General features: G+C 33.2%; 1 protein-coding gene across 2 annotated transcripts; it reads left to right on the forward strand.

The window, feature by feature from the left end:
• Positions 1-9,363: 9,363 nt before the first annotated feature.
• LOC139843622 (probable calcium-binding protein CML13) lies at positions 9,364-12,143 on the forward strand. Of its 2 annotated transcripts, none has more exons than XM_071833734.1 (2): positions 9,364-9,949; positions 11,900-12,143. In XM_071833734.1, exon 1 carries the CDS (start codon positions 9,501-9,503, stop codon positions 9,942-9,944), a length of 444 nt encoding a protein of 147 aa, XP_071689835.1. In that variant the 5' UTR covers positions 9,364-9,500; the 3' UTR covers positions 9,945-9,949; positions 11,900-12,143. The 2 variants fall into 2 exon arrangements, with proteins under 2 accessions (XP_071689835.1, XP_071689836.1); XM_071833735.1 differs by lacking the exon at positions 11,900-12,143 and adding an exon at positions 10,551-10,671.
• The last annotated feature ends 2,789 nt before the right edge of the window (positions 12,144-14,932 follow it).

Genomic DNA, 14,932 nt, shown 5'->3' on the forward strand with positions numbered 1-14,932 from the left:
ATGAACAAATGATGTGCATCATTTATCATTCAACACAAACAACAATATGTTTAGAAACTTTGGTAAAATTTAATCATTTTTCTACGCTAATCACCCTCAATAATTTAAATTGCTACTGATTTCTTACAAATGAGGGCATTGCAAGATCTTAAGTGTGGGAAGGGGTTAAATTCTTTCGGATTTTTAAAATTTTAATTTAAACACTTGGTTACCATTAAAAATACTAGTAACGCAGTAGTTGTATTAGAATCTAGTGCTCTCTGATAATAAAGAACAGCCCTAGTCTTATATACTGACTACCCACTTCTAGTAAAAATTTTTAAAAAAAAAAAATTCAAATAAATGAATTCAAAATCATGTTTATACATATTTATGAACGATAAAACTAGGTGTTAATACCGAAATTGTCGTTACCTCGGAAAGGACATAAATTGAGAAACAACCCAAAATGCTTGAATTCATTAAAAAAATAGAATAGAGGAGAATAAAAAGGCAAAGAAAGAAAAATAAAAGCCAAGTGTGAGAAAAATTTACTAAGTTATTTAGAACATATATCACATATTTTTGTACAAATAATTGAAGATACTTTTGTTTTGGACAATTTTATCAGTTTTACCCGATTTCTTATAATATATTTGAAAGAAATGTGCCACTTGATTTAAAAGGAAGTAAAGTCTTTCGAGAAAAAGACACGCGCTTCTTGATTTAGGTCAGGAAGTTGTCGTCCAGACCAGTTGTAGAGTCTACGAAAAACCTTGAAAAGTTTTCTCAAAAATCAGCTGAAAATCCACGGACCTCGGCATCAAACAGGGTCGCTAAGTGGTCAGACTTATCCTAACCATGAGAGGATCTGTCTCGTACAATGGGGGGGCATCGTGCAAATTAGCTTATAAGACTAATGAATCAGATCCCCAGAAAGGATAATCTCCTTAAAGATCAAAAATCAGCTTTTAAGACTGATATTACTCAATCCTTGAGATTGACCTTAATGATTGAGAATTCAAACTCATGGAATTCGATGATATCTAAACTCGAGCTTGAACGAGAAAATATTTTGATCAAATTACAAACCGATTTGTTTACTGAAAACCCTATTTTCAATGCGTTCATTACCATTGAACGTAAAATCCAAAGAATTCACCGGAATTCATTAGGTCACCTGAACCAAATGGGGTGTCAACCGTAAGAACGGTGGTTGCATAGCATGGTCAAAGACAGGACCTTGTGCCAGACCGAAAAACTATAGGGTGATCTTTACTATTGCTCCTACCAAGGATAGTAATTGCATCCGACACGATATAGACCATAATCAAAAGCATGTCACGGGACATTGCCTTAACAGTTGCTTGTTCAACGCTTTCCTTTACAACCAGATGGTAGTTTATCAAAAGGTAATATACGGAGCAAGTATACTGAACGTGTTGCTTTCCCAATACAAGGTTAGCAAGTGGGTGACACAAAACCATAAGTTTTGAGCTAAAATTTTCAAATTTGAAGCCCACGAAACCCACAAAAATAATTTGCAAATACCGGTGAAGGGTTATTCTGAAAAACTTATTTAGGGTAAAAGCTAGATTAAATTTTCAAAAGATCAAATGTTTTCATAAAGATCCAATTTCCAAAAGGATCTAAATTTTTATAGTCATGTGGGACTTTAAACCACATCGTTACTATCATTATTCATACCGCCATATTAAAATCACTGATGTACAAAGTGTGAAGAATAAATAAGTGATTCTAGTAAAGTTATATTCAAGTTCTATATTGCTTGAGGACAAGCAACGCTCAAGTGTGGGAATATTTGATAATGCTAAAAACGAACATATATTTCATAGCATTATCCTTCAAGAAAGACAAGCTTTTAGTTGCAGTTGTTCTATTTACAAGTTATATTCATTTAAATAATAAAAGGTGAAGACAAAAAATAGATTCGACAATTTGAAGGCGCAAACGACCAAAAAGCTAAAAAGTACAAAGTACAATCCAAGTGGTTCAAATTATTGATGAGAAACGTCTAAAAATTACAAGAGTACAAGCCGTGAAATGCAAAGTACAAGATATTAAATCGTACGAAAAGGCGTTCAAAAATCCGGAACCGAGACATGAACCAACTTTCAGCACGCGACGCAACGAACCAAAAATTACAAGTCAACTATGCACAAGAATATAATATAATATATAATTAATTATATATATTATTATATATTATAATTATACGCAGCCCACGTTTTGGATTTGATCAATGAGCTGGAATCCAGAGCTCCGCACTCGCGGAGCTGTGAGGAACAAAACCTCCGCACTCGCGGAGTTACACAGTGATCGAGTGGGCCTATAAAAGGCAACGAATTCTGCTCGATCAAACACACCTTTTTCTATCTATCTATCTACGATATATTTATATTTATATTTTATAATTTTAATTTTAATTTAAGTTTAATAATAATAAGGTTATATTGGCGAATGTTTTAAATTTGTAATTCGAAACTCTGTCCGTGTAACGCTACGCTATTAATACTCATTGTAAGTTATGTTCAACCTTTTTAAATTAATGTCTAGTAGCTAAGTTATTATTATGCTTATTTAAATCGAAGTAATCATGATGTTGGGCTAAATATTTAAGACGGAGTTATTGGGCTTTGGACCATAATTAGGGTTTGGACAAAAGAACGACACTTTTGGAAATTAAACTATGGGCTATTAATGGGCTTTATATTAACTAAACGATACCTCGTTAATTTAATATAAAGATTGCAATTTAACGTATCTATATATAACCACATACGCTTAATCGGGTACGGTGGGCGGGATATTTATAAATACAAATTATTGTTCATTTGACCGGACACGGGGATGGATTAATAGTCAATGGACTCGTTGAAATAGGGGTGGATTACATTCAAGGGTAATTGGTGTAATTGTTAACGAAGTAGTAAAACCTTGGATTACACGCAGTCGATAACCTGGTGTATTCATTAAACAAAGTATTAAGACCTTGTTACAGTTCGAATCCCCAATTAGTTGGAATATTTGACTTCGGGTATAATGTTAATTTGACGAAGACTCTCGCACTTTATAATTATGACTGATGGACTATTATGGATAAAACCAGATGGACATATCGAATAATCCAGGACAAAGGACAATTAACCCATGGTAATAAATTAAAATCAACACGTCGAACATCATGATTACGGAAGTTTAAATAAGCATAATTCCTTTATTTTATATCTTATCGCACTTTTAATTATCGTATTTTTTAATTATCGCAATTTTATTTATCGTCATTTTATTTATCGTACTTTTAATTATCGCACTTTTATTTATCGTCATTTACTTTACGCTTTAAATTAAGTTGTAATTATATTTGATATTTTACATTAGATTTTAATTGCGACTTAAGACATAAAATCGACAAACCGGTCACTAAACGGTAAAAACCCCCTTTTTATTATTATATAGTTTAAAAATATAGCGTTAAACTTGGCTAGCTCCCTGCGGAATGAACCGGACTTACTAAAAACTACACTACTCTACGATTAGGTACACTGCCTATAGTGTTGTAGCAAGGTTTAGGTATATCCACTCTATAAATAAATAAATAACTTGTGTAAAATTGTATCGTATTAATAGTATTTCGCAATAAAAATATAACTATTTCGTATACACCTCGCATAACATCAAGATCCAAGCTTTCTAGCTTAGGGTTTTCTCAATACTTGAGATCTAAGTTATTATTGTAAATCTCACTTACTTGGAACCTTTTTGTGTTTGTTGTGATGATAAAGATCAAGTTTTCATCATCATATATGATGGAGATGCATAAACTTGTGTAAAATGGACAAAGGTTGAAGCTTTATTGGATCTATGCAATGAAGAGGTAATCTTGATGTTCAAAACTTGTAGAATGATAGATTTTACTCTTAGTTGTGTATTGATGGTTAAACCTTGGTCAAAGTGATGCTAAAACATCAAAGAGTTGTACACTTGAAGCTTACAAGCATCAAGGATGAGAACCGTGATGAGCATCAAGCACTAAGAACCTCACTGGAGCACTTGTTTGCTGTTTTTTGGCATCTTATCAGACTCTTGGGCTTCTGGAAAATTAATTTTCAGATAGTTTGTTTTGAGTAGATGACTTTTCATTTAGGCCTCGACTTAATCCGATATACGGTTTAGGATTTATAGCCTTCCGAAAGTCACTACGCCTTTGTAACGTTGTGCTAAAATTTCTGACCTACTCGCACTTAAACCGTCGCCACAGTCAAACGAAGACGAGTTAGGTTCTGAAAGCTGGTCAGCGATTAGAGGACTCACATACGGAGCCATGGCCACTAACTACACATCTTTTCGATTTGTATAGAGGTCGTAACAGCTGTCTGAAGTCAGCCTTTTGTTTCGATCTCTATTCTTGTTAAACTTACCTTAGTGTTGATGAATGATGATGATAATGATGATGTTGATGATGACATTTAAACTTAATTTATTCACTTTTAACCCTTTTGGGACAACATATTGACCTAGTGACATTTGATTTAGGTTGACGACCTTTCGGACCGACTTACTACCTGCATACGTTTCATATCGACTTTTACTGCTTATTCACTGTGAGTTATAGCATCTCTTACTACTTTTTACTATTTTTGGGACTGAGAATACATGCGCTTTTTACGTTTTACATACTAGACACGAGTACTTAAACTTTACATATGTGTGAGTGATATAACGGCACACAGATTTCCCTTAGCTCGGTAACGTTTAATCATTGGTTTCCTAACCGTGAACGCGAATCTTAGATATGGATCCATAGGGTTTGACAACCCCACTCGGGCTAGTCGCGCTAGCATTCAACGGGTGTTTAATACTTTGAGGACAAACGCACTCGCCATGTGCACTTTTAGGGGGTGATATACATACGTTAAGTCTAGTTACCGGGTGCCCACGGTTAAGCATATACTTTTCATACTGATTTAAACTGCTGATTGAAGCATTGAAATCTCATGGTCTACATTACTTTACTGATTACAAACTATAGCTCACCAACATTCGTGTTGACTTTTAAGCGTGTATTTCTCAAGTGCTTAGACGATGTTGCTTCCGCTGTTAGAATTGATGTCTTGGTGTTATAGACTTGCTGTTATGGACCTGCTGTGTTAGATTTCCGCTGCATTACTTAGAGATGCATCAATCATGGAACTTTTCTTTTGCATTCGTAACTTATGTTATTTTCAAATAACGACTTTGTAACGACCTTTGTGTCACGTTATCTTTTGTAAAACGCTATCTTTTATGAATGCAAAACTAGTTTTCAAATAGCATATAGTGTTTGACCTTGTAATGAACCTGTTGTTGATGAACCGTACACGATGGTTTTGTACGGGGCGTCACATAGTTTGATCTCAAATATTGTGAATCATTCGATAAGCAAGGCAGCGAAACTCGTACACTAATCATACATTATATAACAATGAATTCGATTTCATTGTTGCAGTTACTTAATTAAAAACAGGATGAAAACATATAAAATAAAAATTAGATTAAAAGATTAGGGTTGGTGTGCAATCATGAAAAAATTCAATAAATTGATTCGATCCAACTTCCAATTAAATAGAACAAAGACGATACAAATTGATTGAATTGAAAAAACAAACACGAATCAAATTGATTGAATTGAAAAAACGAACCTATCAACAAAGTTAATCAACTGATGAGATTGATGATCGGTTGGTTTTCATTATTTGATTGTTTTCAAGATCTGCTCAATTCATGTATGAATTTGAGTTTGAAATCGATGGTTAGGCTTTAAGAAAAGTTGTGGTTTTAGGTTTTTTTGGCCATCTGATGTTTTTTGCTATTAATTAGTAGTGTAATTGTAGTTTGGATTTGAATCAACGCTAAAACAGGAGACACGTGGCATTTTTATGTAATTAAGGAGAAATAATCATAATTAATTAGAAAAAAGATAATTCTGAGGTTGGATTAGGGATTGACACGTCGGATTGGATCTTACCGATTTAGAGATGTAGATAGATTTGAAGAATTATGTACAACCTTATGATAAAAACATTCTCATGAGTATGTGTTATGTACAATCTTTAAAACAAATTATACAATCTTTTACAAAACATCACATGAACACATATACAACACATATACAGTACAAATTTTGGAGATATTGTACAACCTTCATATAATAATTGTATTTTAATTTTAAAAAAATTCAAGAGAGATTTTGTTATTACTAATAATTATTATTAATAATATAAATATTCAATTTTAAAGCAAACTTTATTATAATTATAATAATTATTATTATTTAAATATATGTTTTTTTACAGGATTAACTACGTTACATATGTATTCTAAGTACATATCTGAATAAAATATTGTAATATAGGCTTTTATGACAAGCAAAATAGTAACTGTGATAAATGTAATTCATTTATTATATTCAAAGTACATCAATATGTTTGTAGAAATAGGGTTCCAGATTAAAAAGTTATAGTATGTAATTCATGTATTTAGTTAGTTATATATATATTCATTAATGATCAGGTCTAATAACATTTGTCAAATATGATATATATCATTAACAATTTTTCTTAAACTAACCCGTGATTTCACGGATCCTTCATTACTGTAATATTTAAAACCTAAAACATTTATTATAGTAACTCTCTTTAGTAATGGACTTTAAACACATTATTTCATTTGTTAATAACTTTTTCAACTTAAAGTTGTAAGTGTGAATAAAGTTCGAACTAAAACAAAGTCAAAACAAAAAGAAAATAAAATTATGAAATGAACAATTTTAAACAATATTAAATCAACATTATAAATGTGAATCTATCACACTGTAATAGTATATAAAGCATATAATAGATCAACATCCACCTTCTGCTTACAATATTTCTTGTTAGCTATAGTTGGGGCTTCTTCTTTGAAGGTATGCTTAACATCCTGCTTGCCTGCAAAGAAAACAAAAACATATATTTATCCAAGAATGCATATGTTCAAGTATCTAAAGCCATAAAATAAATTATAGTATCAATTTTGTATTTTTGTACCATTAGAAATCAGAAGCCCAAGAGCCTCTTCTTCCTCGTCTGGCTGTAGGAACTCTTGATATAAACCATGAATTAGTTAATAAAACTTTATAAACTCATCAGTAAAAATATGATGCAAATGGATACCAAACAATATTTTCATTTTCATAAACAACAAATTAATTTATCAATGTCAATAATTTAGATGAATTGGTAAAAATTATCCAAAGTAGTATGAATATGTAGTACTCTGTTTTTTTGGCCATCTTCTATTAATTTCATAAGTATTCAAAATCTGATAGCAACTCAACCATCTCAATATCTGTTCATCAGAATAGGCTCTCAAGGCAGACCAATCAGTCAATTTTGTTTTAGAAAAAGAAAAAGGATGGGGACCACAAGTGGGGCTAATATTGTAATAATATGATTAGTCATAATCATAATAAGTCAAATGGATTAGTCCCTTTGACTTACCTTGTCAGTCCTTCCATTTAGAGTTGTATAGGAGCAAGAAAACTTCTCATATGGAATCAAACAGATGAGTTGTATAGGAGCAAGAAAACTTCTCATATGGAATCAAACAGATGAGTAGCATGATGTGCCCTCATGGCAAACCTGATAATTTCTTCACCCAATACTATTTCATATTAACAAAACAGTAAAACTCATTTTCAGGCAATATACATGGAGGTATTAAACACATCCAAATAATTTACAAATTGGGGTATGATCAAGAAGGAACAATAAGTCGGGGGTAGCATTCTGGACCACACATTCACCTATATTTAATTTTATAACCTTGTCTCCACCCTTGTCAAACACATCCACCTTCATTAATTGTGGCTCTGATTGCTCCCCCACTCTCTCCAAACTTGCTATTCCTTCTTAATCCTGTCACTATATAATTTGAGAAACTAATTATGAATAAAAGTCCAATTTATGGGAATATCACATATTATAGGCCGGATTTAAAGCAGTTTGAATTTCAAGATGTTAATTAATAGAATTACTTACTAACAATGAATTTCTTATAATGAATTCTATTCATGCATATATTTTCCCAGGGGGAAATACACCCTTGAACAACGATATGAGAGGGGTTTTTAGGCGTCAATGTCCGGTCCGGTTACCATGATAACCCGTGCCCGATATGATGATCTCGGGAGTGTGGTTAATGAATTGCACGTCGATCGATGGACGAAATCAATTGACGACAAGAGAAATAAAATCCCACGAGATCCGTAGGTAAAACCCTCGTGTTGGTGGTGGTGGTGTGCCAATCGTAGAGACGATCGTGGAGGAATAAATTCGAAAATGGGAGCCGTATGCCTTGTTTTTGGAAGAGCGTATGTGTATATTACATAGTTTGTGAACTTGATGTAGGTTTTGTTTCATTTATAGATGGGAATTTGGTTTTAGATGACTTGTGGGCCAAGTATTCTATGTAAACCCTAACCCGAGTAAACCCTACGCCATCAAGCGCCCAAGTTCAGTGTAAACCCGTGGACATATGCGGGTAAAACCGCACGAAGAGTGCACAAAACTGCATTAAGAGTGGGCGTAAAAACCGCAGACAGTTGCGCGCCATAACCACACACCACGCACGAACAACACACATTGTGCGTTTGGGAATTAAACAATGAGGAGGTGGTAATGATTATTGTGATGACATAGGCCGTGGTAATCGATTCACTGTATTTAATCCCCCGGTGGCTCTTACCGGGCTTTGAATACACATTGACTGGATTCGTTTAGGAATTAAACTGGTGGTAGTGATATTGTTGGTGGTGGTGATGGTGGTATTCATGCAGATCTGTTATGAAAAAGTAAGTTGGTTGATTATACATTAAATACCCCGAGTTTGGCTTTTAACGTGTTGATACTCGACAAGAAATCAGAAAACAATAAGATTCTCGGACCCCAGTATTGCCTTTTAAGATCTTGATAGTTGAAAAAAAAAAGTGAGAAAATTTTATCCTGAATATCATTATCTTATTCTTATAAACACGCACCACGCACGAACAACACGCGCTGTGTGTGTTGCGCTATGCGTAGTGCGTGTTGGTTAGTCTAATAGTATCAAAAGCATGTATGCTCGGTGACACGCATCACACATCAATTTACACGCATCAAATTGCATGCATCATGCGTGCTGCGTGATGCGTGGACAGAAGTCATATATTGCGATTTTCAAATTTTAAGGGCATATTGTCAAAAAGTTTTGAAAATGGGGACATACATTTTTCTCAATTTCCCAATTTTTTTTTTTTATAAATGGGCTGTAAACTAAGGCCTAAAAAATTTGAAGGACGTAAGTGATTCTATTCTTTCCCCAAAAAAACTCTCATTCCTGAAAAACTGAAACCAATCATATATTCATATCACCCAAAGTTCATTCATTTCTTTTTATTCCCAAATTCCACACAAACACAAAACAAAATTAAAAAACAACCAAAAATGGGGAAGAATTTGAACGATGAACAAGTTTCCGCCATGAAAGAAGCCTTCACGCTCTTCGACACTGACGGTGACGGAAAGATCGCGCCATCAGAACTCGGTATTCTGATGCGATCTCTCGGTGGAAACCCTACACAAGCGCAGCTCAAATCAATAATCGCTGAAGAGAAACTGACGTCACCATTTGATTTCAACCGGTTTACTGAGTTAATGGGGAAACATTTGAAACCTGAACCGTTTGATCGTCAGCTTCGTGATGCGTTTAAAGTAATTGATAAAGATGGAACAGGATACGTCGTCGTATCGGATCTAAAACATATATTGACGAGTATTGGGGAGAAATTAGAGCCTGCGGAATTTGATGAGTGGATCCGTGAAATTGATGTTGGATCTGATGGTAAAATCAAGTATGAGGATTTCATTGCTCGTATGGTTGCTAAATAATTTCAGTAAGTTTTCACATGTTTCTTCATTTTCTGTTTTAATTATGTTAATTTTTCGTAATTATTGAATAGGTACGTGCTTAGATTGTTACTTTTTATTGATATATATACTCTAAAGATTTCGTATTGTATATTTATCACACTCTATTAAATATTAGCTTATTGAGGTGGTCCTTTAAATCAGGAGTTTGAGGGTTCTGCTTAGGACAATTTGTATCATTTGTATATATATTTCGTGGTTAATTTGTGTAGTGGTGTATGTGAGTTTGCCATTAAAAAAATTAAATATTAGCTTCCTAAATTTGAAACTTCCTTAGGGGATAGCTTAAACTATTAGGAATTTTGACAATGTTGGTATGAAAATTTCGTGGCTTGAATTAAGGTTTTCAGGGTCATTTTTTTTTTTTTTATATTTCGGGAATGAAGAGAAGAAACAGAAATATTTGGAAATGGCTTTCGTTGATATTATTCGCTTCAAATATAGATAGTAGCTAATCTATATCTATTGATGGGTTGTTTGGTGTATATTAGTTATTTTAAAGACAACCATAATATATTACGTTAGGGATAATTATTTGTTAGTTTTTGATTTGGCTGGCTGTTTAAGGCTTTAGGTATACTCAAGTGCTCCAGGATTGCTAGAAAAAGATGCATGTAATTGTGCAACACTTAATGAGAATCTGAACATTGAGAGATGATACTTAGGTTTGATGGTCGATGCTAGTAATGTTCTTTGCTCATTTTAGGTATTTTTTCAGTTTGTATACTTAAAAATCTAATGGGAAATTCTGTATGATTGAAGCAATTAAATACGGATGTGAGCTAGTATGTGATTATAAGATTATAATAAAACTGCAATATTTTGCAGTATATAGCGTACTTGTAGTTGTGTACAAATTTTTGAAAAGTGATATGTGTACATGTGCTAAGTTGTTAGAAAGATGGATACGTAGGGCTGTATGTAATTGATGTAATGGTTTCTCGTAAAGCAGCATCTTTCTCACTGTATAAATGATTCTTTTATCAACCTATTGATGTTGTGTGCTACATAGTTTTGAACAACTCATTTTTTATATAACAACATAGTATGTACTTGGAGGTTTTAGAGGACAGAATGGGTGGGTGGTTTCACTGGTCGAAATAGGTCAGGTTATACTCTTCAACACTTCTTTGTTCATTTCTTTTATTATTTTAAGGTTAATGTGTTATAATGATTACATACTATTGAAAAAATAGATTTACATTTGTAATATCAATGTCACCGGAACAATTAGGTATAAATTTTGGTAACTTTGGACGTATTTGGCATGTTTGTTCTTTAGGTTAGCCTTTTAGTTTACCCACCCTGCATTTTGCAATTGTCAAGCCTTGATTCTCCTTACTTTTTTTTTTTTTTTTTTTTTTTTTTTTTTTTTTTTTTTATCATTTGCCTCATTTTCTATACAAAGAAGGTTGTTTATGGATCTAAAAGGTCTTAACTATCTGGGTTTGTAACCATATGCCTTCGTTGTTGATTCAGTATCAGCAGTTTATGTGTGCTGTATTTTTTTTTTTTTGTCAATCTAGTTGGCTGTCAAGATGGGCAAGTTGGATGGATTGATAATGGCCAGTGGGAAAAAACGGGTCATATTTGGTTAATGTCGGTACGGGTGGGTTGACCCGTTTACACTTTTTTATGCATATATTCGAAATCCGGTAAAAATGATTAGTATTTTTTGTTTGATTGCAATTTTTGAATAAAAAGATTTAGGAGGTTTATGCGTTAAAATTAGACTGAGCAACTTTAATCCGTTTGACCCAAACCCTTTTAGCTATATTTTCTTTATTTGAATTGTTTCAAATCAGCCCATAAATTAGTTAATGGGTTAAAATTGACACCTGTTACATCATTTGTGATATTCTGTTTTTGTTGAAAATCTGATGTAGATTTATATGCTTGTCATGTTTGCTTTGCAGGTTAAAGGTGCTAATGGGGGCTACAAGCTTGCTACCTCTCTTATGTCTTATTTAGATGCAATATTTTTCATGTGGTAAATTTTTACTCTGGATTAAGAGTTTTCCGCTTTCTAGTTTTTGATAAACTATTTGTATTTCGGGTGATGCTCCTGAACCCGATATTTGTTTTTCAGTTTTTTTTATTTTCCTCTTCCAAACACGCTGCTTGTGAATAACTATTAACTAAAATATCCTGATCATTGGTGATCTGGTTCCATGTCAACAATTGATTGATTTTCTATTTGATGAATCTCTATTATGCTATACAAGTTCATTGTTTTTTGGGCAAAAAAAGAAAAGAAAAAATCTTCCAGAACACAAAACCTAATTCTAAAAAGATGGTTGTTGGGATTGGATACAAACCATGACAGACAATTCTTGATCACCCACAAATCTGTTCGAGACTAAGTGACCGTTCCATGCAAGGACCGACCTCTCTTTGATACTGCTCTGATTAAGTCAGACGAGATGCCGGTGCACAAACATGCTTCGCCCGTGCCAAACACAGGGAACCAACGGTAGTCTAGAGTTCTCAATGGTTTGAAATATATCAACAAACCCTTCGAGTCGCATCTTTAATGCCCCACTTGGGTCATAGATTTGCTTTACCAAAACCAGCAAGCTTATCATTGGAATTAGTCTTTTTAAACACTAATAAGTTACATTCATTAGGCGATGTGGGATTTTACGACTTTTAGAAAGTCAAAATTATTAACTATATATATACAAGGTTGCAGAAATCGGTTCTCGGGGAGTTCTCGGCAGGGTGTCCAAAACGAGAACTCAGGGAGAACTCGGGGAGTTATCGGCGGTTGACTTTCGTTGACTTTTGGGATTTTATCGAGTTTTTTCAGAGATTTGACCGATTTTACCGAGATTTGACCGATTTTTCCGAAATTTGACCGATTTTTCCGAGATTTGACCGATTTTTGGTCGTTGACCCATTTTTTGACCGATTTCAAAACCAGTTCTCGCCAGGAATGAAATTTCGAGTTCTCGCCGAGTTCTCCCGATTTTTGCAACCATGACTATATACATGTAATGTAATAGAAAGAATAAAGAATAGTTTTAAAAAGATGAACGTAGTTATATTTATATTATATATTATATATTATATACATATATCTAAAAGGTAAAGTGGAAATGAATAGTACTATCCATTTTTCCACTTTTCGCAAACTTAACTCCCTAACTTTTATTAAAATACAAATCGAACCCCCCACTTTATACGTATATTTTTTCCAAATTTCACAAGCGTAACCCCCTAACTTTTATTAAAATACAAATCGAACCCCCACTTTACTAACTTTTTTTTTTACTAACATTCAATTTTCACAAACTTAACCCCCTAACTTTTATTAAAATACAAATCGAACCCCCACTTTACTAACTTTTTTTTTTTTTACTAATATTCAATTTTCACAAACTTAACCCCCTAACTTTTATTAAAATACAAATCGAACCCCCACTTTATACGTAAAGTTTTTTCAAATTTCACAAACTTAACCCACTAACTTTTATTAAAATACAAATCGAACCTCCACTTTACTAACTTTTTTTTTTAAATAAAACCCGAACGCTAAAAGAAGCAACTTTCACAAAAAGAACAACCCTTCAATGTTATGTCGAAAAAAATTCTTTTTTACAAAATAGATTAAGACTTTTTTTTTTTAACTCGCATTCAAAACGGAGCCCTCGGCGCGAAGCGAGGGCTCCACAACTAGTTTAGAAACTAGTAGGTACAAGTATAATCAACAGGTAGATGAGTATGAAATTCTATTAATTAACATTAACAATTAGCAATATATATATAATAGCCAACATGAATGAATAGTCTTTTTTATACTATCATTATGGCGTCAGCAATTTCGTCATTTTTTTTTCTTTTTTCTTTTTTTTTACGAAAGTTTTTTTAGTCGGCCCAACGGACCGGGCCAACCGGCCACTTCCTAGTTACTTATAACAGCCCAACAAAATGTTGGTAGGAACAGTGTTTCGCTGACGTCAGCATGATGTCAACTTTTCGTCTTTTAGATTTTTTTTTTCCAGCTAAGTAATCAAGCCCAACGAATTGGACCACCTAGTCTCTTACTAGCTAATAATAATAGGTTGGTCACAACAATAGCACATTTCACATTTTCTTCAAAAAAACGAAAAACTTATGTAGAACCTAGGTCTTTCACCGAAAATATCTAAAAGAAACAAAATACAATAACCGACTTGGTAATTACCTCGCCCAAAGAAAATACATCTAAACATAGAAAACAACAATAACAAAGAAACAGAGGTTATCTAACCTCAGGCCACTTCTTATCCTACTTCATTTTCACTGAACTTCTATCATCTACATCAGCGCTACATCAGTACAAACACTTTAACATTCGTTTCACATTCTTTTCACTAATTCCTCACTATCTTACACTCTATTTCAAACTTTAACCAAGTAAAAATTATTAAATAAATACAAATAACATTTTATTAAATAAAATAAAAACATTACATTATTAAAAATAAAAGGCGTTACATAATTATATAAAAACGTTACATAATTAAACAAAAAAAAAACCAAACTTATTATTATAAAAATGAAACTACTCGAGAGGTGTCGGGTCTTCGTCTTCATCTTCGTTGTGTTGTTCGTCTTCGTTTTCTTCGTCTTCGTCGGATAACAAGATCGTTTTCATTTTTGTCGATACTTTTGAAGAATTTTTTGGTCTTTCTTTGGCAAGCTCGGGTTGACGGTTGTGTTAAAAATTCGAAAGGCGCGATTCATTACTTTCATTAAAGACGACTCACGTTTTTGTTTTTGAGTTAAAGCAATTTCTTGTTGGACGAACCCGAATTCTTTCGGATTTTTTTACCAGTGTAACGACCCGGATTTTTCCGATCATTTTATACTTATGAGATTAATATTTACATAAAATAAACCTTACCAACATGATAAGCAATCCAAACTGTTGAGACTTATGTTTTTGAAAAGAGTTTCACACAACG

This window comes from Rutidosis leptorrhynchoides, chromosome 4 (genome assembly GCF_046630445.1).
Source record: "Rutidosis leptorrhynchoides isolate AG116_Rl617_1_P2 chromosome 4, CSIRO_AGI_Rlap_v1, whole genome shotgun sequence".
Classification (NCBI taxonomy): domain Eukaryota; kingdom Viridiplantae; phylum Streptophyta; class Magnoliopsida; order Asterales; family Asteraceae; genus Rutidosis; species Rutidosis leptorrhynchoides.